We start from the raw sequence: 25,970 nt of genomic DNA on the forward strand, positions 1-25,970 counted from the left end.
TATGGCCACCATGCTGGATGGCACAGAAAATGCCTACAAGTAGTACTTATGAATCTCTGGGACCAGCAGGAGTTAAGAGACAATACCTGAAGTCCCTTCAAAAGGTGGGGAGGTGTATGAGAAGGGATAAACTTTTAGAATTTTTTGGAAATAAACTAAAGGCCTGTATATTCCTAGCATAGATATTGTTATATCACCTAAGAAAGAGTGAAAATGGAAATACCCATGGGCTAAAAAACTACCTTCTCTGAAATCTTCACTGAAAGAAAAATGGAAAATGAAAGGTGGAAGCAATGTCTCACAGAACCAAATAGATGAATACACTTACCAATCAGTCCCTCAATATCAATCTGGAGGTGCCGACACTTGAAGTCAGGATCAGCCCCGTTCTTATGTAGAACTATCTGAGAAATACATTCTTCAATCAACTTATAGTACTGCGGTCTACAGAAGAACAAAACAAGGTTATTAATGGTAAACCAAAATATAATTTTGGTATTCAGAATCAAGAAAGGTAAATTGCTTTGACAATAGAAGGACCTGAGGATAAATGTCCTGGAAAAGACTTTTTCATAGTATTAACAGAGTACTGCTGCCATTCTAAGAAATCCCCCTCTTCCGCATCAGCTATGCACATCTACTTCAGAGAGTCAAAACTTCTTGCCATCTGTCTCCCAGTGCAAGTCATCTTCCATCTAAAATTCAAGCTAGACCCTACCTGTGACAGACAGTACTATTGCTAAATCTCTAGTCTATGGCTTGAATCTCATGTTCCAACATGAAAGAACTTTATACTGCTGCCTTCCTTGGCTATCACCTTCACCCCACCATGAAAGAGGGCAGTTCACTTGAATTTTGCTCTCTCCATTTAGGTTCAGATTAATCTTCCCAAAGGTATACCATCTCACCTGGCCTCATAGTCATTTCGGACTAAGAGTAAGTGCTGCAGGATAGACAGGAAGTGCTGCTCTGCCTTTGAATCCTTCACTGTGTTTAACAGAATCTGGAAGACTTCACTGAAGTCAGTGGAAAAGGAGAAGAGGCTAAGGAAAGCATATACTTAGAAAATATGTCTGACAGGTAGCTTGACAACTCTCATGAAAAGGAACAAGATGCCACTTCTATTCTAACAGCTGTTCCTTCTGTACACCCTGGCCTAAACTTTAAGCTATGTAAACTTCCTTTGGCCAGAGGACCAGTGAGTCAGTGGTACTACACACAGAGACAAAATGCCTAGTACTTGGCTTGAAAATCGAGCAATAGACAAAAAGAAAAAGGTAAGTGCCTCAAAGTCACTTGTGGAAAATACCGATAGGTAACCAAATTATTCCCCATGTCAGTCGCAGGGGCACATACAAGTTACAGCCCTATTCCCTGACTTACCTATGTCCTTCAAAAACCAGTTCCACATCTTAATAAGCTAAGCTATTGTGTTCTAGGAGATCTATACTAACTATGATGGCTGCTTCCATGCTGAGCAACCCTCAGGTGAGCTTTTCCAACTTCTCTAGTCCATGCTGAGGTAAATAAATCCACAGCAATCAAAAGACAGCTGCCTTACCTACTAAGAAGACAGACTAATGCCCTCTTCTGATCATCAATTCCACACCATTCCATACAGGGATCTATAACTGAAAACAACCGAATGTCTTATCTATCTTCAACCCAGTCAGTAAAAGGATATTCCATCTCCATTCGAATGTCATCCAGCCGTCCCTTCAGGTCATAGGAATCTTCTTCTCCTTGTTCATCAAATACAGTAAGCTGCACTCTCATATCATCATTTTCAATCTCTCTAAGGTCCTGTCAATGTCAGAAGAATAAGTCAGGGAACCCAGAAGTGCCTGATGCTGGCTAGAAACCCAAATATTTTACCCTGTTTTTTTGGTTTGTTTGGCCACGCTGCATGACCTGCCATGGTTGCCCAACCGAGAACTGAACCCAGGCCACAACAGTGAAAGTGCTGAATCCTAACCAGTAGACCACCAGGAAACTCCCTCAACCTGGTTTTTAAACTGAAAATGGAAGTTATCCCAGGGATGGTGGGGCTATAGGAACAGGAGGAACCAGCCCAGCCTTTCTAATGAAGAGCTGCCTCTCACCTGCAACACTTGGTGCAGCCCCAAGCGCATCAGTTCACTTCGGATGTGAACTCGGAAGTCAAGTTCTTCAGCTGGTGTTATGAGAGCATTGATGAGCTGTAGGCATCCCACCTAAGATAAGAAAATTCAGCAGCTGTGTCAATGTTAACTCCTAGAGATCAAGATCCCACTCTCTTTACATGCATTCTGAGGCCCCCAAATATTACCTAGAAGATGCAGTACAAAAACGACAAGAATGATTTTCTGTTACAGCAAATTAACCTGGTTTAAACACAGGTCCAGAGAGCTCAGAGGTCTAAAGAATTCTGGGGATTTGAAAGTGTAATTTGTTCTGGGCCTTGGTTTTCCTAGCTTGTAAATAAATACCATGCCTTTTTTCCACCTCGTAATGAGGAAAACAGTTCTTTCTCTGCTTTTTAGAGAGAAGAGTAACCATTTTCCCTTCAGAAAGAACTCTGAAATATAAAATACATTGTTGGTAACCACTCTATGTGTTCTTTTAAAAGGCCAAATGTAAAAAAAAAAGGTCAAATGAACTTCAGTCTTTCTATCTTGAATTCCACTTGTAGGCCATTTCACAGGTACACATGCCTTGAGAGCAATGGAGGTCCCACTTTTTAATCCATCCAGCAGTGGCTGAAAACGTTCCACCTCATCCATTTCAGCTCTTTCTGTCATCGCCTCCAAAACCCTTTCATTCCTGCCCAAGAGTGAGGAAAGGGAGAGAATTGGTCAGGTGCTCTGGTCAGGTAGATTACACAGGGGCACAGATCAGTTAGGAAACAGACAATATCAACATTCTAGATTTCTCATATTCTTCTTCTTATCATATAGAGCAGAGGCCAGATCACCAGGAAAAACTAAGGACCATCTCTTCAGAAAAATGCACTCCCTAAAAACACAGCCCTAGACTTCTATCCATATTTACCAAATTAAAACCCCTGTTCTAGGGCGTATAAATTGGACAACTCTTGGAGAGGCATTTAACAGTACCAATTTTTAATGCCGATGACATTGGCCTACTCCTAGAAAATCTACCCAACATAAGTACATAAATATGAAATAATATATATATATTGTACAAAGAATACATGTATGTGTGCTCAGTCATGTCCAACTCTGCAGTCCCATGGACGGTAGCCCACCAGGCTCCTCCATCCATGGAATTTTCCAGGCAAGAATACTGGAGCAGGTTGCCATTTCCTACTCCAGGGGATTTTCCCAACCCAGGGGGAAGTGTCTCTAGCATCTCCTCATTGACAGGTGGATTCTTTACCACTAGCGCCACCTTTCCTTAATTCTAAGATACCATCTTTTGGAGTGGCAGGTATGTTATAACTTAGTATATCTGTCTACGCTAGAAAATGATCCATGAAAAAAAAAAAAAAGAAAATGATCCATGAGACTACACCACACCGTTAACAGTGGTCACCTCTGTAGAGCAGGGTTTGCCAAAGGGATGACATTGTTTAATTGTACTTCATATATTTCTGTCTTGTTCGGAGTTTTAAAATAACCTTGTGTTATTTCTGAATTTTAAAATATGTAAAAAGAAACCCTTGTCCTAGACAATACAGACATTACTGGAGATCTAGGAGGCACTCTACTGTACCTTTGATAAGCAGCAGTACATGCAGAACAGCCTCTATCTCTTAACAAACATTCTTAAATATTAAGATTCACAGTGTTCACCTAAGAAATATAGTCTTACCTAGTATTTAAGAGTAAGTGGACACCCAAGCAACTCAATATTCCCCAAGACTAAGGAAGATGATAAAAAAGAAAATAGAAAAATCATTCCAGTCACATACATGTCCTCTGGCTGCGGAAGGATACAAAGAGCAGACAGCAGCTTAGCAGCATCAATCATCATGTTGGGAACAGCAGGATCCATGGCTCTGACCAGCAGCAGAATTCCTTCTTCTGTCTCCAACATGGTCTTGATTCCAAACTAGGAGAACAAAAACAGAAAAGGAAGGCTTAAAGATGAGAGCACCTAACCAGGGACAAGTTATGAGTTGTTATGGGTTGAATGGTATTCCTCCCAAAATCCGTATGTTGAAGCCCTAACCCCTAGTACCTGAGACTGTAACCTCATTTGGAAACAGGGTCACAGGCAGATGTAGTCAGTTAGATTACCATTTGGTCAGACTAGAGTAGGGTGGGTCCTTAACCCAATATAACTGTTGTCTTTATAAAAAGAGGAGATGTAGGCAAACAGGGAGAACACCACATGAACTCAAAGACAGAGATTGGGTGATGCATATACAAGTCAAGGAATCTCAAAGGTTGCCAGCAAGACACCAGAAGCTAGGAGAGAAGCATGGGACACCCCCTCCCTCACAGCCTTCAGAAGGAACCAATCCTGTTGACACCCTGATCTTGGACTTACAGCCTTTAGAGCTGTGAGGTAAATGAACTTCTGTTAAGACACCTAGTTTGTAGTACTGTGTTCTAGCAACCCTAGCAAACTAATAAAGGATAGAACATGCTTCCCAAAATAGCTAAACAAAAATGAGCATAGGAAAAATAATTTTCTAGCAGACACAAAAAGTAATGCTCAAAATTCGCCAAGCCAGGCTTCAACAATACGTGAACTGTGAACTACCAGATGTTCAAAATGGTTTTAGAAAAGGCAGAGGAACCAGAGATCAAATTGCCAACATCCGCTGGATCACTGAAAAATCAAGAGAGTTCCAGAAAAACATCTATTTCTGCCTTAATGACTATGCCAAAGCCTTTAGCTGTGTGGATCACAATAACTATGGAAAATTCTGAAAGAGATGGGAATACCAGATCACCTGACCTGCCTCTTGAGAAATCTGTATGCAGGTCAGGAAGCAACAGTTAGAACTGGACATGGAACAACAGACTGGTTCCAAACTGGGAAAGGAGTACGTCAAGGCTGTATATTGTCACCCTGCTTATTTAACTTATATGCAGAGTACATCATGAGAAACGCTGGACTGGATGAAGCACAAGTTGGAATCAAGACTGCCGGGAGAAATATCAATAACCTCAAATATGCAGATGACACCATCCTTATGGCAGAAAGTGAAGAAGAACTAAAGAGCCTCTTGATGAAAGTGGAAGAGGAGAGTGAAAAAGTTGGCTTAAAGCTCAACATTCAGAAAACTAAGATCATGGCATCCAATCCCATCACTTCATGGCAAACAGATGGAGAAACAGTGGAAACAGTGACAAACTTTATTTTCTTGGGCTCCAAAAATCACTGCGGATGGTGACTGCAGCCATGAAATTAAAAGACGCTTACTCCTTGGAAGAAAACTTATGACCAACCTAGACAGCATGTTAAAAAGCAGAGACATTACTTTGCCAACAAAGGTCTGTCTAGTCAAGGCTATGGTTTTTCCAGTAGTCATGTATGGATGTGAGAGTGGGACTATAAAGAAAGCTGAGTGCCGAGGAATTGATGGTTTTGAACTGTGGTGTTGGAGAAGACTCTTGAGAGTCCCTTGGACTGCAAGGAGATCCAACCAGTCCATCCTGAAGGAGATCAGTCCTGGGTGTTCATTGGAAGGACTGATGCTGAAGCTGAAACTCCAACACTTTGGCCACCTGATGTGAAGAGCTGACTCATTGGAAAAGACCCTGATGCTAGCAAAGACTGAAGGCAGGAGGAGAATGGGACGACAGAGGATGAGATGGTTGGATGGCATCACCAATGCAATGGACATGAGTTTGAGTAAACTCTGGGAGTTGGTGATGGACAAGGAAGTGCTGCAGTCCAAAGAGTTGGACACGACTGAGAAACTGAACTGAACTGAGCAGACACAATAGAATTCTGTCTTCCAAGAATAAAAACTGACTCTTATGTTTCTTTTTCAATGCCCCCACAAGCCAATAGAATAATTATAATAAAATTAAACAGTCAGAAAGACAGATTTGCACTCATGAACAAATCATTGAAGGCTCCCTAGGTTTAAATACTAAACAGGAAAAAAAAAAGAGAGAAAGGAAATATTCTACAGTAGGAACATACAGGGGACAAATAATAAAGCAGAGAATAAAGTAAACCTTCCAAAAATTAATAACTGCAGGAAAGGCAATCCAATAATTAACAAAAGTATAAACAGAAGAAGAAAATTAAGCCTTTCCTCTGAAATAGACATTACAACTGAGGAAAAAGATATGTAACAGTATGTGTATGTGGTAATCAAAAGTTACAATACTAAAAGGGAAAGCTAGAAGCCTTGAACCTTGTATTTCTAGGTCCTTCTTTTTTGAGTTTGCCAACAGAAGAGCAAGAACAGGGATCATGATGGGAGTCAGAATGAGAATGGGAACAATCTTACCTTGTTATTCATAAAAGCTTTCAAGCAGCGAATGATCTCATGCTTGTTACGGCTGTCATAGCCTCTGTGTGTATAAGACATAATTAGTGAAGTCCCTTTATTCTACACCTGTTTCCCACTGACTTTTCAATTATAAACAAGGGTCTTATGAACACTCCCAACTAGTAGCTGAGTAAACTCTAGCACATAGCACTTTGTCCTGAAACACTGGCAAAAAGAGATAGCTGAAGGAAAGAACCACTGGCTAATCCTCTCATTAACCAAGAATTTAGTATTATATTAAAATCTCCCCTTTAACTCCTAGTAGGCTCCTAAGGGCTAAATTCTATCACAATAGCATCCTATCTATTATTGCTTGCCTCATCTACACCAAAGGTTTCAAGTCTGTACTTTCAGGAGGTAGAGGACCTGTGTTTTGCTTTGGAAAGATCCCAGGAAGTAGAGAAACCATACTGGGTCAGGTTGGCTTCAAGAAAGCCTAACTTAAGTCAGTGCAAGAATTATTTCAACCCTGAAGACTATCATAAAGTTAGTCTCAAACTGATCACACATTATTTCCAAATGAGATATGACCCAGACCAGATCATGGGAGAGCTTTGGACTAATCAGACCACATTTCCAGATGGGATAAGAACCTGTATTGGGAGACTCACAATCATATGTGGTATATACTGAGAAATTTAAGTTCCTCTTCCTTTTCCTGTATCTATAATAATTATTCATCCTCCAGTCACCCCCACGATAAACCCCATTCTCAGCCAACATATAATGTCCTAGTCCTAACTTTACATTTATGCCATTTCCTCTTTTACAGCAAACAGCCAAGTCCTCTACTACCCTCCACCTAGAAGATGACAAGACTTGGAAGTCCTCACCCAGCAGTCTCCTCCTTCTCATCATGAAGTCGTTTAAGGATGTCCAATAAGGAGGCCAGGCCCTCAGCACCAAATGTTTGGACCCAACTGTAAGGAACAAAGACAATGCAATATCAAATCAATATACTCTTATCCACAAAAATAAAATGTATCCTGGCAACTTCTTACTCCCAATCCAGAACATTCTCATACTTCCCTGACTCCTCTGATCTCTAATCCCCACCAGTGAATTCTACAGCGGGCTCTTACTCCTGTTTCCACCTTCGAATCCTCACCTGACAGGGTTGTTGTTGAGGGAGACACGAAGGGACTCCAGGCAGCTGAGCAGAGGCATATCCCGCAAGCCTGACCTCAACTCCTGAATGTACATCATGGCTGACCTAGAGCTCTCCTTCTGGCTCATGCCCTGGAAAGAAGCAAATAGAGGTCAGTAAACCCTGGACTCAGTCATAAATTGGACTAGTATTAGTTAATACCATTTAAACAGTATGAGGGCAGACACCCATCATACATACCACAGAACGATGAGATTCAGAATTTCCTTCCCATTACTCATACATACTTTATGATGATTGAATTAGGCAAATGTATGTAAGAAAAGTAACTCAAGTGAGGGTAAAAAATGAGTAAGTTTACATAAAAGAATGAAATAGAACTGATGTGGACATAAAATGTTCTATGAAAGTGACAAAACAAACATGGCCAAGATAAGGGCACAGTCTCCCATGTCATGGGTACCTGCCCCAGGACTCACAGCCTTGGAGGTGTGTAAGTACTGGGACACCATCTCTCTCTTGATGATAATGTCCTTCTCTCTCAAAGGTTGCTGTTTCTCCTCATTCAGGTTCATATCCAGCTAGTAGCAGGAGGAAAAAAGGGGGAAAATTGCTTTGAATTCCTTACAAGTTTGAGTATTTAATATTTAGTATAGCTAGTGAAGAGACGAACACACTAAATGCTTACTGAATAAAGAAATTTTCCTGACCCCTAGAGACTTAAGCTGTTAGAGATGATGGGAATTCCTCAGGAATAAATATGGTTAACATTTTAGCATAAATCCCAACAGACATTTTTATATACATACACTTAAATTTACTCCTAACAAGAACGGACTCTCAATACAGAGGGAAAACTTACTTTGTATTATTGAAAGAAAAGCAAACATAGCATTAATATTTTCTGCACTTGGGATGGACTTTAGTAATTTCTTCAGGCTGAAGCACTGAACCACTGGCACCATTCAAACACCAGCAAAATCTGTGCCACTCTAGGCCTAAACACCCGTTACTCCTGGTTAACTAAGTCCCTAGACAAACTCCTCCATGAAGAACAAACTGGAAACTGACAAATTCCCTCAACAGACATAATCTGGAGTGTGTTATCAGGAGAAAGGCCCTGCTTGAGCATGTTACATATGAAACCATCTGCCTGAGCCTCCCATCTCTGTGAGCAGAAGTTCAACCCTAACAAGTCCAGAATATTATTTAAGATGGGAACGTATAGGAGGAAAAAGTGGAAATATTCAATTTCTTCTCTGTGTGTGTGTGTGTGTGTGATGTGTAAAGGAATCACCACCACCAAACCATAATAGTAATCTGACTTTTTTCTGACTCCATTTCTGGTGCTTTCTTCCTCCTTTTACAGATAAACTGAAGAGAAAAGTTGCAAAATAGTGGCCCTGAGGCTGAATCAGACAAAAGATGAAGTATACTTTGTCTTCTAAAATTTCTAAATATGCTTTGTCTTCTAAAAATTTCAACATTTTAAATTTGAGAGACTTCATAAAAAAATATGAATTTCTAGCACCAAGGGATACAATCAGCAATTTTAAGATTACAGAAAACTGTAAAAGTCAAACAGCTTCTTCAAGAAACTTTTTATAGCAATAGGAAGGAAAGGAAAATCTATAGTTCAAATGAAACTTCAGAGAATATTACAATGGACCCTATCTGGAATCACGACTTGAATAAACAAAAAATTTTTTAATGACCTTATTAGGGAAATCTGAATGCTGGCTATTTGTTTTTTTTTTTTTTTTTAAATCAATTTTTGTTGCTTTTTTAAAAACGTACAGATTTCTGGCTTCTTGAAAAATAGAAACATCTGGGATTACTGGGCTAGCATTCCCAACCAGAATGCTACGAAACCTGGAAGTGAATTGTGGCTGGCTTTTAACAAAAATGCCAAATGTTCTTCATTTTACTGCAGTCTCTTTTTCTTTTTATCATCATTTATGTAGCCCTTAACTTATTAATGCTACCTCCCCTTGCCCTGAAGACATCTCAATTTGCAATCCAAAGCACCTAAGAGATTGTCTTGAAAGATGATACTCTTAGACTCTTAACACACTTGGATCATTATGAGGCAAACTGAAAGCTTCAGTGAAAAGTAATAGTAGTAGTACTGGTTGAGGGTTTACTACCACAGGTACCAGGCCCTGTATTAAGGGTTTTAATCCCATGCTTTTAACTTAAGACTCGCCACTAGTCTCTAATTGAAGCTGAGATGGTAAATCCAAGTTAATCCATAGGTCTCATGAAACCGTATAAACATGTACTCAAAACTCTGCAACCCTCAGCACTGATGGACATTCTGAGTGTCCTTACTCAGCGGTCCTCACTGAGGGCAGCAAAGTCAGTGTCACCCATGCATAGGTTATTACTGAACTGACCTCAGCCCCAAACTTCAAAGGTCTTCTAGTGATTATAACATCAGAATTCTCTTTCCAGATTTACCACTAAACAGAAGACCTTGGGCAAATGACACCTTTCCAAATTTCCACCTCTCCAAAGTTTCTTCTTTGTAGAGATTTTGTTGTGAATGTTTTAAATCTTTATCTACTCTGGCTGTCATCACACTACCACATTAGTTGGCCCACTTATTCTGTATCTTTGTGGCTTAAGTGCTGCTGGGCTAAAAGAGACTAACAAGGTGGTCAGTGATCAGATATTTCTAAGCCTAACTCACAGATTCCAATCTACAGACTGGTGCCTGTATATTTAGTCCCTTCATTAGTGGAGCTCCTATTAAGTTCTCTATTAAACCTAGAGCGTTTTTTTGGTAATTAAGGGCTAGTTAAGGAGGGCTGTGCATGAAAAAGGACCCATCATGCCTATAAGCGGAGAAGGAAATGGCAACCCACTCCAGTATTCTTGCCTGGGAAATCCCATAGACAGAGAAGTCTGGCAGGTACAGTTCAGGAAGTCTCAAAGAGTTGGACACGACTTAGTGACTAAACAACAAACATGCCCATAAAAGCATTTTCAAGAAGAAGCAATGTTTTGAGGTGGGGAACTTACCAGCATCTGTTCAAAGAGTACTAGAACTTGCTCATCTGAAACATCTTGCAATGACTGTGCTGTGGGATCATCCCCATAAAATGCAGAAGAATTTCTATGAGCAGAATTGGGCTTTTCTTTCTCCTTCTTACTTCTCATGCTGGTAAATCTCTCCAGCTGAGAAAGAGAAAAAAGAATTAGCAGTGACCCATTTTTATTTACACAACAAACCATACCTCAAATAGCCTCTGGCCTCTTATATGCCCATGGTTCCTTTGGTTTGTGGGCAATTCCAAGGCTCTTCTGACATGAAAAAGAGAAACCAGTCTTTCCTGTATCTAATTTACTACACTGACTCTGTACTCTCACCTTCATCCAAAGATAAGGAGAATGAAATACTAAAATTTGGAACCTGTCTAAAAAAGAGAACTTTGCTCTTTAGCTCCTCTGCCATTTCTAAGCCTTCGAGCAACCTAGGACTGAAAGCACCTCACATGCGGAGTGCTCAGGAAAATGCCCTGTTTCCCTCTAGTTACCCAATAATAACTGTGGCCAGATCCTCAGAGGACCTCTCCCTTTGAGAGCTTAGTCTGATCATGATTTTAATATAAGTTATATACAAGGAACAAGGAAATGCCTTAAAACCAGGAACCATTGTTATTTCTTTCTTCTGTACACTCCATAGCACTTGTGTTATGCAAACAGCAAAAGTTCAAAATATATTCTCCAAAATCGTCTTTGCAAAGAATATAATCTATTGTACTTCAGGCTTCAGGGCTATATACACCATCTCTCTGTCAACCAACATCAACCATTCCTCAAACCACAAGGACAGGTATTCAATTCAGAAAGAGCTACCAATAAACTGTAGCTTATCGGCACTACCTGTTTGAAAATAAGAGTTAGCATCTGCAAGCATTCTGGGGCTTCCAATGATATGAATGGCATCCAGACAGCAAGTCAGCTCAGAGTTTAAAGAACATGCTCAACCTTGGAAGTCAGTGAACATGCCAGGGAAATGCATGCAATAAATCAAATAGAGCAAAGAGTTAGAAAAAGCTGTGGGAGGACCTTAGAGTAGAACCCATATCACAGTTATAAGTTATAGAAAGTCAAAGTTATTGCAACTGGCAAATACCATAAGTGTAGGAAATGAGCCATGCACATGCTGAACAAAATTTCCTTACCTCATCTGCCATGAGTCTCTTCAGAGTCTAGGAACAGGAAAAAGAAAGGAGAAGAGAGGGAAGAGAGATGAGTGAAATGCCAGGAAATTTCCTAAATACCAGATGGATTGGGGAAAAAAAGAGGAGAAAACAAGTTGAAAGGATCTAGGCTCCTTCCTACAAGCTAGATTTCTGCCATACTCCTTAGCACATTCCCTTAAGTAAGGGGCAGGAGGAGTTTTAAGGTCACTAACATATAATAACCCTTTGGGGGAAAAGAGGTGGAGAACTAAAAAACTCTAAATCAGATGACCGATAAACCTATGAAATGTGTTCAACTTCATTAATAAACAAGGAAATGCAGACCAAAACCACAACAAGATTATCATTTTACTCTCAAGACTGGCAAAAAAATTGTCATGTGTCTAGTCACAGAGCAGCAGGCGCTCTCACACACTGTTGGTGTTATGTAAATTGTTATGGCCACTTTGGAAAACACAATGGAAAACAGAATCTAGTAAAGTGAAAATATGCAAATATATTACAACTCAACACAACAAGTTCTATAAATCTACCTTTCCTTCAGAAAGTTGCACTTACATAGCAGGCTGAGTATAACAAGAATGTTCACAGTAACACTGTAATATCTAAAACAGAGAACAATCCAAACAGCCATCTGGAGTAGAATGGGTAAACTGGTGTAATGGTACAGTGGAAAATAATTATGTGCAGAAAGTGAATGAACATGTAGCTACTCACAAATATAAAAGTGAATGTATTATTTCTTTTACATTGAGATTAAAAACATGCAAAATTAAATTACATTATCTAGGATGTATAATCATAAAGAGAATGATTACCACAAATGGCAAAACAGTGGTTACCTGGGGTGGGTGGAAGAATAATGATTGTAGAAAGGGATGGAGGCTTCAGGGGTGCTTACAATAAAATTCTATTTCTTGAGATAGATGATGGATACATGGATGTTCTATTTATAACTTTTCTGTATGTTTTATATTCTCTTCTCTTCTGTATGTGTGCTGTACTTTACCAGAAAAAGTCTGGTTCAAGCAGGTACAGGAAAGCAGGAATTCTTCATTCCAATACTTAGTTTTAAACCAGGGATTTCCCTGGAGGTCCAGTGGTCAAGACTCTGCGTTCCAATGCAGGGGACATGGGTTCAATTCCTGGTTGGGGACTAAGATGCTGCATGCCATTGAGTGCTGCCAAAAACATTTTTTTAATCTTATTTTTGCTGTTGTTCTTAGAAGAGTACAGTAAATGCCTCTTGACTAACATTCTTCAACAAAAAACTATTTGACACTGCCACAAAATTATTCTACTAACCTTTTTACAGACAAGAAAAATCTATGTCATTATGCTCATGTGCCCAATGTCAAGAGTTTGTTAAATCCCATGTAAACTGTGATTTTTAACTTTGCCCTCCACAGTCCAGAGGAGGTCAACCTCCTGCTGATGGAATGCTAATCACTCACCCAAAACCCTAAGAACTTTGCTCAGTGTCCATGGAATCCGAAGCTACCCTGTGTGTGCGCTGCTCACTGGGCAGCCACGGCAGAAGGGTCACGAGACAGAGACCGAAACACCAGGCAGACTCACAGTTCCTTTTGTCATCACTCTGGGTCACCTGACACAGAGGTGAAACAAGCCACACAAAGGGTGAGTGTTTATAGTCAGGTTGCCACTACCAAGGTTACACTTACTTGCTCCTAGAGCAAGTGCTTCCAGTCCAGAACCTTGCCCTCCAAACTCAAAATGTTCCGTCAGAACCAAACAACCACCCAAACAATTCTGGGATGGATATAACATAGATAACAGAACCTGGGTCTAATGAATCAGTGCCAGCTGGACTCTTCGTAGCTGCAGGTTAAGTTAAAGAACAGGAAACCAGCAACCTATTTTTTCTGCCGGCAGACTCATTTCTCTTCCCTCCATCCTAGTGGTATGAGCTGTCGTTTGATTTACTGTAGTAGCCTCCTAACTCATGTCCCTTCCTTCACTCCCATCTGCCCAACACAAAATCTATGCTCTATACTAAATCCAAGAGTAATTGTTGTAAAATGTCGAGCTGTCTGGGTTATTTCTCATTTAAAACCTTGTAATAGTTCCCTACTGCCCTTGGGTTAAGATCCGAATTCCTTAGCATTGCATAGGACACTTCTGACTTCTTTGTTTTGACTCATCTCTCAACAAGCCCTCTACCTCAAACCCTATCTTCTGGGCATCCTGAATTCATTGCAAGTCCACAGACAGATCACACTGTCTCACCACCAAAAACCTTCCCTAGGCTGCTGCTTCCCTCAGTGGAGACTGCTTTCAAGGCTAACTCCAACAGGCCCTACAGGATGACACCTCCTCTAATTGGAAAGGTACCTCTCCTTATGTTTCTGCAGAAATAGGTACTTGCCCGCCTCACAGCACTACAAGTGGATTACAACTGTATTTTGATTGTCTGTCTCCTCTAGCTATTTCCAGACTAAGTTCCTTCAGGGCAGAGCCTAAGACTCAGTCATTGTATTGCCTATGAACAAATACCATAATTTGGGGCTGCTCTCCTAAAATACCAATCCCTGGAGATCTGTTCCACATTTTCATTTCATCGGTGAAGAAACTGAAGCCCACACAGATGGAGTAAATCACTGAGGTCATATAAGGGCAAGCTGGGTATGGAACTCTGGTCTCCAGATAGCCCTAAACCTTTGCATTTCCCAAATTTTTGTCTTGTTCCCATTTAATGCCCACTGTTGCTTTTAGACACACACACAAAAAATCTGTTTTCTTAAAAGGGAAAAAACCAGTCTCCTTAGGTTTCCTTGGTGCATCATTAGAAACAAATTAATTCCTTTAAAAAAAAAGTATCCATGTTTTAGTGCTCGATTTGAGTAAGGACAGCAAAACTGATGCATGTATTTCTCAACTACTCCCAACAGAGGGCAGCATCTACCAGCAAAGTGAATCACAGTACAGGCAAAATTCTGCTTCAGAACCCAACAGAACACCCAAAGCTCTATTACTGAAATAGAACCTGCTGCTACAGTATATTGAGGGTGTATTAATTTACTTATTTAATGCTACATGTGTTTTCCTTAAGGATCTTACAGTTTACAAATGGTAAGTTTTGTGAGGCTTTTTTCCTAATTGTATCATTAACTGTTCTGTGAATTTCCCAAGATACATAACATGCTTTGTGGATTCTCTGAGGTAGGTAACAAGAGATTCCTAGTTCATGAAAAGTAAGAACGACTAAAAATAGTGGAGTCCTAGAAGATAAATGCTACTGGACCTGTACTTATGCATTATGCCCCAGAAGTTCAAGCTTTTTGATGATCTCTAATGTCCCACCTATTTCTATATGCCTCTATGCTCATCTTTTCCCTTGTTTGCTATCAATTATTTTCTGCCATCAAACTACGAACCCTAACTGCACTAAATACTTCATCTTCCTGTCCCTCTTACCGAGTCTTCTACTGAAGATATATACTAAAACCTTTAACTACAAACAGATACTGAAGGAAGCATAAATACAGAATGAAAAAATTTTAACATATCAAAATCTGCTCATGAATACAAATTAATAGGGACATCCAGGTAAAAGACAGTAAACTGAATTAAATTCCCCCCCTTTTTGAAATATTTCTACATGTACAGAAAAGGAATTTTTAGGAAAAAAAAAAAAGGAAGGAGCCTACAAGGTTGGGAAAAACAAGAGAAGCGTAATTATAATCAACTTTTGAAGCTGGGACTAAGACTCAACAGATCTAAGAAAAATGAGCCCTAAACCTGACGAAGGAAAAGCTAGTAACTATCTAGACTGTACTTAAGAATCCTCAACAGGCTCAGGAATTAGCAGCACCAGGTGGAATACCTACAGAAATGAGCAGCTGGAGAAGAGGAAGGCCAAAAATAAGATTGGTTTAAAGGCTGTTTAAAAAGCAGTTACATAGCTCAGTTGGTAAAGAATCTGCCTGCAATGCAGGAGAACCCAGTTCGATTCCTGGGTCAGGAAGATCCGCTGGAGAAGGGACAGGCTACCCATTCCAGCATTCTTGGGCTTCCCTTGTGGCTCAACTGGTAAAGAATCCGCCTGAAATGCGTGAGACCTGGGTTTAATCCCTGGGTTGGGAAGATCTCCTGGAGAAGGGAAAGGCTACCCACTCCAGTATTCTGGCCTGGAGAATTCCATGGACTGTATAGCCCATGGGATCGCAAAGAGTCAGACACAACTGAGCGACTTTCACTTTTCACGTAAAGAAGCAGTTGGACCTGTAGATCCTCCTGTTATCCCCAAAGCCCCTCCCCTCATGCCATCAGGAGACCACCCTCCCTTACTCCAGCATAAATCTGTAAATTTATTCTTAGAAGAGGATAAAACACAGATCTCTGGCGTGGGGGATGCCATGCACAGTTGCGGGCAGAAATCCTATACCAAAAAGACAAGTAAATTAATCTATGCGTACTCTATATACTGAGACACCCAGCACCTTCCCCTTTCTAGTTTCTCAGGACTCCAGCACCCCAAAATCCTTACCCTTGGGGCAGAAGGTTGGAAGAGCCTTCTCTGGGGAACTGAAAAACAACTTTATACTACTGACATAGTCCAAGCAGGTCACCGCAGAGCTATGTAGTCCAATATGGTAGCAACCAGCCACAAGTAACGACTAAGCATTTATTTTATTTTTAATTGAAGGATAATTACTTTACAATAGTGTGATGGTTTCCATCACACACAAACATGAATCAGCCAGAGACATACAGATGTCGTCTCCCTCTTGAACCTTCTTCCCACCTCCCTCCCCATCCCACCCCTCTAGGCACCCACAGAGCACTAGCTTTGGCTTCCCTGCTTCATCCAGCAAACTCCCACTGGCTATTTATTTTATATATGGTGCTGTATGTTTCCATGCTTTCCTGGTGGCTCAGATGGTAAAGAATCTCCCTGCAATGTGGCAGACCTGGGTTTGATCCCTGGTTTGGAACGATCTCCTGGAGAAGGGAATACCCTGGAGAAGTCCATGGGGTTGCAAAGAGAAGGCACGACTGAGATCAACAGACGCACACATTCCCACCAACAGTGCGAGAGCGCTCCCTTTTCTCCATGCCCTCGCCAGCACTTATTGCTTGTACATTTTTTGATGATGGACATTCTGACTGGTGTAAAGTGATACCTCATTGTAGTTTTGATTTGCTTATCTCTAATAATGAGCAATGTTGAGCATCTTTTCATGTGTTTATTAGCCATCTGTATGTCTTCTTTGGAGAAATGTCTGTTTAGGTCTTCTGCCCATTTTTTTTTTTGATTTGGTTGTTTTCCTGATGTTGAGCTATATGAGCTGTTTATATATGCTGGAGATTAATCCTTTGCCAGTTGTTTCGTTCGAAACTATTTTCTCCCATTCTGAGGGTTGTCTTTTAATCTTGTTTACTGTTTCCTTTGCTGTGCAAAATCTTTTAAGTTTAATTAAGTCCCACTTGTTTATTTTTATTTCCATTACTCTAGGAGGTGGGTCAAAGAGGATCTTGCTGTGGTGTATGTCAAAGAGTGTACTGTCTTTGTTTTCCTCTAAAAGCTTTATAGTTTCTGGCCTTCATTTAAGTCTTTAATCCATTTTGAGTTTACTTTTGTGTATAGCGTTAGGAAGTATTCTAGTGTTACTCATTTACATACAGTTGTCCAGTTTTCCCAGCACCACTTATTGAAGAGGCTGTTTTTTCTCCATTGTATATTCTTGCCTCCTTTGTTAAAGATAAGGTGCCCATAGGTGCATAGGTTTATCTCCGGGTTTTCTATCTTGTTCACCACTGAGCATTTCTAATGTGCCTAGTGCAACTGAAACAGGAATTTTAAATTTTATTTAATTTTTAAAAAATTTAAAATTAAAACCTAGTATATTATTGTTAAACTTAAGTATGTTTGGAATATGCTAGGTATGTGAAATCTACCTTTCACTTGTAAATTTTATGAAATCTAAATACACACTAAGTATATCCACAAAAATTTAGCATTCAAATTGAGATGTGTTGTAAGACATAAAACAAACTGTAGTTCAATAACTTCATATAAAAAACAAGGTAAAAACATCATTAACAATCAATATATATCTATTACACATTAAAACAATATTTTAGATATACAAGGTTAAAAAACATTATTAAAGTTAATTTCACATGATTCTTTTCGCTTTTTTTCTTTTTGCCTTTTTCTGTGGCTACTGTAAAACCTACAATTACATATGTGACTCACATTATATTTATATTGAACAGGGCAAGCCTACAATAAACTGCACAGCTAACAAGCTCTACCCATGGATCCAGTTTACAATGAATTTTTTAGACACTCATTTTTAAATATGAACAGACAACCAAGGATTATTAAACACATAAGGAAAAATACAAATGTGAGAGAGGGAAAAAGCAATTCCTTATATAGAGACAATGCAAGAAAAGAGAATAGAAAAAAATTAATATATATAAGAGAGAACATAATGCTGTTTTTTGTTTGTTTTTTTAAAATTTTTTGGTCACTCAATGTAGCATGCAAGAGCTTAGTTCCCTGATCAGGGATCGAACTGTGCCCCATTGTGGAAGCAGAGAGTCTTAACCACTGGAGCCTAAGTGAAAGTGAAAGTCACTCACTTGTGTCTGACCCTCTGTGGAATATACAGTCCGTGGAATTCTCCAGGCCAGAACACTGGAGTGGGTAGCCTATCCCTTCTCCAGTGGATCTTCCAGACCCAGGAATTGAACCGAGGTCTCCTGCATTGCAGGTGGATTCTTTACCAGCTGAGATACCAGGGAAGCCTACTGGAGCCTAGGAAGTCCTCATAATGCCATTTTAAAAAGAAATATTCAGAGAAAAAAGAACCCTTAGAAGTTGAACCCATGAAAACAGAAACTTAACAGAAAACTCAAGAAAGGCTGAAAGATAAGAACTTGAAGAAATCTCCCCAAAGTAGAGCAAAAAGACAGAGATGGGAAACTGAGAGTAAAGATAAGAAAATTAGATCAGTTTGGCAAGTATAATACCCAAACAACAGGAGAAAACAGAGGAGCAAGCTATCAGGGAAATAATTCAAGAATATTTCCTAGCACTGAATGTAAGCTGGTACAGCCACTATGGAAAACAGTATGGATGGAGGTTCCTCAAAAGACTAAAAACAGAGTTGCCATATGATCCAGCAATCCCATCCCTGGGCATATATGCAGAAAACTGTAATTTAAAAAGATACATGCACCCCTATGTTCATAAACAGCACTAATCACAATAGCCAAGACAAGGCAACAACCCAAAAGTCCATCATCAGATGAATAAAGAAGATATGGTTCATACATACAATGGAATATTACATGGCAATAAAAAAAAGAATGAAATGCTATTTGCAGTAACATGCACAAACCATAATTGAAAAAAAATATAAAAAAAGAATGCACACACGTGTATATCTGAATCACTTTGCTGTGCAGCAGAAACTTACAAAACATTGTAAATCAACTACACATTAATGTAGAAACATATTTCCCAGGACTGAAGGATGTCTCCATCACAACAGACAGATCACCACACAAAGGCATATCATGGTGAAATTCCAAAACACTAGGAAAACAAAATTTTACAACTTGAAAGAAGGGGAACTTCCCCTTGCTATCCAGTGTTGAGACTTCATGCTTTCACTGCAGAGTAGTGCAAGTTTGATCCCCGGTTGGGGAACTAAGATCCCAAATGCCATACAGTGGGGCGGGGTCGGGGGGGCAGGGTGAGGTGTGAGAGAAAAAGAAGGGAGGAAAATTGGTCAAAGGAATCAGAGAAGCTTTGAATTTCTTCAACTACTAATATATACAAAAAGCTAAACAACAAAAAAGGCAGTTTAAAATATAAAAAAAGTTTAAAATATAAAAAAAATTTTCTAACTTAGAATTCTATACCCAAATTATTAATCAAATGTGAGTTCAGAAGAGACATTTTTCAGACATTAAAGTCTTCAGGAAATGTATCCAAGTGCACCTTAGGAGGCAACTGTAGGATACACTCTACCAAAATAAGGGAGCAAACCAAGAAAGTGACAGACCTGAACTACAGGCAACAGGAGACCTACCATCTGTGAGGTAAAGGAGACTCCCAGAGTCAGACTTCCAGACTTCAGGTTTGTACGCTGACCCCCACACCCCGTGGCTTGGCCACTGACACCCTCAGAAGGAGCCCTTGTAAGCAATCGGGGAATCTAAGGTCTGACTGTACCTCCAAGATAGTACTATTTACTTTCTCCTGGGAGCCTCGATCTCACAATGGCAATACTGTCACTTAAACATAGTCTAGATTTTTGCTGGTAACTCAATTTTTATAATAATCTTTCATTTATATGCAAACAATTATTGATAGAAGCACAAAATGTTTTTACAGGGGCAGAATAACAATTTATTCGATAGGAATTTTTTGTTCAATGGAATTAAATGAGCAAATAAATTTCTGAAGGTCGTTAGCTGGTACAGGAAAATAGCTTAAACTGCATTTAATAAAAATTCAAATTCTCTGGAAGATTCTCAGTATTATCAAATCTTACTTAAATTAACACAAATTGCTCAAAGGCGCACTGCATCAAAGTAATAGCATCAAAATAAACATATTTGGCTGGGCACTGCTCTGCATTAAGACCATCAATCAAAATAAAAATGAAAAGCTGTCCCCTCACTCTCCTTTCAGAGTGTAATTCAAAGCTCTGACTCAGTCACCACATCCTAATGTAATATGTGGTAAGATAAATCTTTTTGTTACCATCTACAGGAAACAAGAAACTTCCTAGACACTTTACAGTTTGGTTTCTCAAAGAAACCAAAAATTAAAGTCAAGATCCCAAAGTATGCCCTGTGAGGCCAGACTAATTAAACTGATGACTGAATGAGTTTGAAACATACCCTGATCAATTAGTATCATCATAAATGCAAATGAAATCTAAAACTCCTTTTCTATAACTGGATTTGTTGTGGTGGTAGCCGAATCTATTAATACTTGAGCTTTTTAAAAGTGGGTTGATTAGACTAAATTTGCCAGTCTTTTGGACAGAGGTTCCCTCTGTTTGCCTAGTAACAGAATTGGACTTATTATAGATTAAAGGATATAAGAAAATTCATCCAAGGCATTGATTCACTTCTAACCCAATTCCCTGAATCTTTAACTTTTCCCTCCAGTCAGAAAAAGGGAATTCTCAATGAAGGATAGTCTCTCATGTAGCCAAACAAAAGGTAATTAGGTAGTGTCCATAGCAGAAGAGAGGTAAGCAGAGATCTAATAAGAGAGTATGATTAAACATTATTCTGACCACAGAGTACATTACACAACAAAGAGTGTTTCTAATTTCTACCAATGTGCTTCGCAAGAACAGTTAATCACGAACAATTACCTCATGAACCATGTGGCTAGCACAGGGGTAATATAAGCCTACAAGAGCAAGACCTTTAGTACCTTCTAAAGATTTTGTTCAGGCTACCTTATCCGGAACAACTATATCTGAGCTCTTGGCTAAGGGAAAACACCATAGCTGAATGTCCCTTGGCCCCTACTCTGTGATGATTCTTAGGATTCCTGGCAGCTACAGGTTTTTCTCATAAAACCCACAATCACAATGCAGTTCACTGCCTCAATATATTTAATTCCCAGCTCTCCCTCTTCTGACATCCACACCTGCTCATGGGCTAATTCAGAGTGAGGGAAATGTTTAGTGTGGTAGGAAGAATTCTAGGACCTCCCTCAAGATTTCTAGCCTGAGGTACATAACCTGTATAATTATCAAAACTATAAATATGATAGGTTATCACTCTTGTGATTAGGTTATATTATTTGCCACAACTGACTTTTAAGAGGGCTTCCCTGGTGGGTCAGTCAGTAAAAATAATCCGCCTGCAATGCTGGACACCTGGGTTCCATCCCTGGGATGGAAAGATCCCCTGGAGGAGGGCATGGCAACCCAATCCAGTAGTCTTGCCAGGAGAATCCCCAAGGACAGACTTTTAAGGAGAAATTATCTGTGTGGGTCTGACCCAATTACACAAGTCCTTTAAATCTAGGGTGAGGAGTGAGAAATATAAGGTTCAACATGCCACTTCTGGTCTGAGCCAAAGAGGCCAAACAGCAAGGATTACAGGCAGCCTCTAGAACTAAGAGACAATGAAGAAACAGGGACCTCAGTCCCACCACTGCAAGAGACTGAATTCTTCCAACCTGAATGCGCTTGGAAGGCTTTCCTCCAGCAACTACAGATGAGGACTGGCCGGGCTGACACCTTGATTTCAGTCCTGTGACACGGAGACCACAGCCGCACGATCCATGATGGACTCTGACCAAGAGAACTGTGAGCTAACAAGTGGGTTTTATTTTAAGCTATTGAGTTTGCCTGTTAAAGCAGGCAACCAAAACGTTGAGCAAACTGACAAAATTTATCTAGAGCTTCAGCTAAAGGAAAAAGATCATGAGTCCTAATTTTTACTTCTAGCATCCTAAAACACTGCAAGTATGATTCTGAGTGTATCACATTAATTCTTCATGCTTCAGTTCCCCTATTCATTAAAAACAAAACAAAACCAGACACACTTCTAGGAACAATTCAGTTCGGTTCAGTCGCACAGTCATGTCTGACTCTTCGAAACCCCAAGAACTGCAGCATGCCAGGCCTCCTTAGGAACCATTAAGGTCATAAAATGTAGTAGTGAGAACATTCTATAAAAATAATAGTGCTGTTATTACTACAGAAAAACTTCTAGAAAAACATACACATGAAGACTGTACTAGTTGACACAGCACTCCTACAAAATGTCAAAAGGAAACAGTTATTCCTCATCTATAAACTGTATACTTAGCCATAGTAAGTCATGCCACAAAAAGATCTAAAGGACTCAGTCAAACCAGGCTCTTAATACTTTTATGTCAGGTCCTTCTTCAGACCGTTTATTGTAGCCGTTTTTGTGGACCGAACTGTAAGTTGCTTGGGGGCAGAAACCCACATTTGGTTCATTTGACATGTCTCAGTTCAGTTCAGTTGCTCAGTCATGTCCGACTCTCTGAGACTCCACGGACTGCAGCACACCAGGCCTACCTGTCCATCACCAACTCCCGGAGTTTACTCAAACTCATGTCCATTGAGTCGGTGATGCCATCCAACCATCTCATCCTCTGTCATCCCCTTCTCCTCCCACCTTCAATCTTTCTCAGCATCAGGGTCTTTTCAAATGAGTCAGTTCTTTGCATCAGGTGGCCAAAGTACTGGAGTTTCAGCTTCAGCATCAGTCCTTCCAATGAATATTCAGGATCGATTTCCTTTAGGATGGACTGGTTGGATCTCCTTGCAGTCCAAGGGACTCTCAAGAGTCTTCTCCAACACCACAGTTCAAAACCATCAATTCCTCGGCACTCAGCTTTCTTTATAGTCTAACTCTCACATCCATACATGACTACTGGAAAAACCATAGCCTTGACTAGACAGACCTTCGTTGGCAAAGTAATGTCTCTGCTTTTTAACATGCTATCCAGGTTGGTCATAACTTTCCTTCCAAGGAGTAAGCGCCTTTTAATTTCATGGCTGCAGTCACCATCTGAAGTGGTTTTGGAGCCCAAAAACATAAAATCTGCCACTGTTTCCACTGTTTCTCCATCTGTTTGCCATGAAGTGATGGGATTGGATGCCATGATCTTAGTTTTCTGAATGTTGAGCTTTAAGCCAACTTTTTCACTCTCCTCTTCCACTTTCATCAAGAGGCTCTTTAGTTCTTCTTCACTTTCTGCCATAAGGATGGTGTCATCTGCATATTTGAGGTTATTGATATTTCTCCCAGCAATCTTGATTCCAACTTGTGCTTCATCCAGCCCAGTGTTTCTCATGATGTACTCTGCATATAAGTTAAATAAGCAGGGTGACAATATACAGCCTTGACGTACTCCTTTTCCTATTTGGAACCAGTCTGTTGTTCCATGTCCAGTTCTAACTGTTGCTTCCTGACCTGCATACAGATTTCTCAAGAGGCAGGTCAGGTGGTCTGGTATTCCCATCTCTTTCAGAATTTTCCATAGTTATTGTGATCCACACAGTCAAAGGCTTTGGCATAGTCAGTAAAGCGGATGTTGGCAATTTGATCTCTGGTTCCTCTGCCTTTTCTAAAACCAGCTTGAACATCTGGAAGTTCACGGTTCATGTATTGTTGAAGCCTGGCTTGGAGAATTTTGAGCATTACTTTGCTAGCGTTTGAGATGAGTGCCATTGTGCGGTAGTTTGAACATTCTTCGGCATTGCCTTTCTTTAGGATTGGAATGAAAACTGACCTTTTCCAGTCCTGTGGCCACTGCTGAGTTTTCCAGATTTGCTGGTATACTGAGTAAAGCACTTTCATAGCATCATCTTTTAGGATTTGAAATAGTTCAACTGGAATTCCATCACCTCCACTAGCTTGTTTGTAGTGATGCTTCCTAAGGCCCACTTGACTTCACATTCCAGGATATCTGGCTCTAGGTGAGTGATCACACCATCATGATTATCTGGGTCGTGAAGATCTTTTTTGTATAGTTCTTCTGTGTATTCTTGCCATTTCACATGTCTAATAGTTAATAAACATTTCAAAAATTATCATCACTCTAGATTTAGGAGCATCATTCTAAGTCCAGTATATTAATTTATTCACTACTTTATTGAAATGAACAAACAAAGGAAAAGTTTCAAGTCAAGGTTTATGACAGTACCTTACGATTGTTGTAGACAGCTCAGACCAAACTTTTTAGAATAATGTCTTTCCCTATGAATAAGGCCAGGGGACCCTGAGTGGAGAAGGAAATAGGAACCCATTCCACTATTCTTGCTTGGGAAATTCTGTGGACAGAGGAGCCTGGTAGACTACAGTCCAGGGGGTCAAACAGGATGGAGTGACTAAACAACAACAAAGAAACAAAGACATAGGCTACCTATGGGTAAAATGGGAAATAAGTCTCACCGTAGCCAACAATAGTTTCCTTCCAAGTCCTAATACACCTACCCAGGAAGGAACAGGTAAGGTATCTGTCACTCAGAATCAAAGCAAACAGAGAGAAAGGTCTGGCTTTGATTCAATTTTTTTATTTTAGTACAGGACTGACATTGTTTCTTAGGATAGCGAGGCAATGGATGATCATAACAAAAACTTGAATTCAGTTACCAAAGAATCCCATTCCAGCTTTGCCACAAGATTTGCTACGTTTCCACTAAAGGACAGGAAAGGTAATGTAAGCTTTTCTTTTTATCCATCACAATTTCAGTCTTCCTATCTTTAGGACTAGGTTGTCTCACAGGGCTTCTGTGAAGAATAATAAAATACATGTAGAGCACTTTGTTTTGCAAAATGCTTTGTAAAAGGTATATAATTTATGATGATGGAACTAATGAAACTCCCTTCAATTCCCACTCCTTATAAAGAAGTCAATTAGAACTAGAGAGAAGGAAATAATGGATACCTTCCAATGTAGGAAACCTTCCCTTCCATTTTCAAATCATGGCCCAAAGATGGCACTGAATGAGTCAATACCTCATTGACCATTTACAGAGAAACAAACTAGATTCTGACATCATTACTATCTGGTGCCAAAAGATTCAACAAGAGTTGTACAGAACTGAAGTACCCACTTGGAAAAAGAAAATCAAAGGAAAAGGGTATATCTGAGGAAAGGAAGTCTATATAAGAGAAGCACAAAATTACGAGAAACTGAAAAACATGAACTATAAAGCTAAGTTACCTTTATAAAGTTAAATGTGTTTCAGGGAAAGAAAACTGAAGATTATCCAGCAGACTCCAGGAATGAGATGGCACACTCCCATTCTCCGTGACTGCTAAGGAAAATGTGCTAAAGGAGTAAGAAAGACTGTAGCAGCTTATCCACTTAGTTCCACACTGCCTGGGCAGCCCCACAGTTAAACTCAGTATTGTCAGAATTCATGCAAGAGACAACAAAGGAAACACAGTAGAGAAGAGTCCAAGATCTTTTATTCCTAATTAAAAGACTTCTTTCAGTCTACCCCTGCCTTCCAGAATCAGTATGTTTCCTGATACAAACCAGGGAGCCTGGAAAGATTCTAAGCAGTAGCCTATGTGAAGCACAAGTGAGAAATGCCATATAAAGAACATTAGGTACCTATATTCCATTCCCTTTTTCAGTAATTTACTTATAAACTGGAAGCAATTTACTTAGAAATTAAAGCAACAAGCTCAA

At 39.8% G+C, this 25,970-nt stretch overlaps 1 protein-coding gene across 4 annotated transcripts in view; it reads right to left on the reverse strand.

Moving 5' to 3' along the window:
* Positions 1 to 25,970, reverse strand: part of DIAPH1 (diaphanous related formin 1) — a 108,810-nt gene that overhangs the window by 67,817 nt on the left and 15,023 nt on the right. For 3 of the 4 annotated variants that reach the window (XM_070465534.1, XM_070465532.1, XM_070465535.1), the window contains exons 2-13: positions 11,759 to 11,785; positions 10,593 to 10,748; positions 8,048 to 8,149; positions 7,569 to 7,699; positions 7,294 to 7,380; positions 6,419 to 6,482; positions 3,914 to 4,053; positions 2,694 to 2,802; positions 2,103 to 2,213; positions 1,685 to 1,803; positions 909 to 1,025; positions 329 to 444 (exon numbers count right to left, since the gene is read on the reverse strand). In XM_070465534.1, the coding sequence (XP_070321635.1) occupies positions 329 to 444; positions 909 to 1,025; positions 1,685 to 1,803; positions 2,103 to 2,213; positions 2,694 to 2,802; positions 3,914 to 4,053; positions 6,419 to 6,482; positions 7,294 to 7,380; positions 7,569 to 7,699; positions 8,048 to 8,149; positions 10,593 to 10,748; positions 11,759 to 11,785 (1,279 nt within the window). The remainder of the gene's footprint in view (positions 1 to 328; positions 445 to 908; positions 1,026 to 1,684; positions 1,804 to 2,102; positions 2,214 to 2,693; positions 2,803 to 3,913; positions 4,054 to 6,418; positions 6,483 to 7,293; positions 7,381 to 7,568; positions 7,700 to 8,047; positions 8,150 to 10,592; positions 10,749 to 11,758; positions 11,786 to 25,970) is intronic. The other variant, XM_070465533.1, reaches the window with a different exon arrangement.

This window comes from Odocoileus virginianus, chromosome 3 (genome assembly GCF_023699985.2).
Source record: "Odocoileus virginianus isolate 20LAN1187 ecotype Illinois chromosome 3, Ovbor_1.2, whole genome shotgun sequence".
Taxonomy (NCBI): domain Eukaryota; kingdom Metazoa; phylum Chordata; class Mammalia; order Artiodactyla; family Cervidae; genus Odocoileus; species Odocoileus virginianus.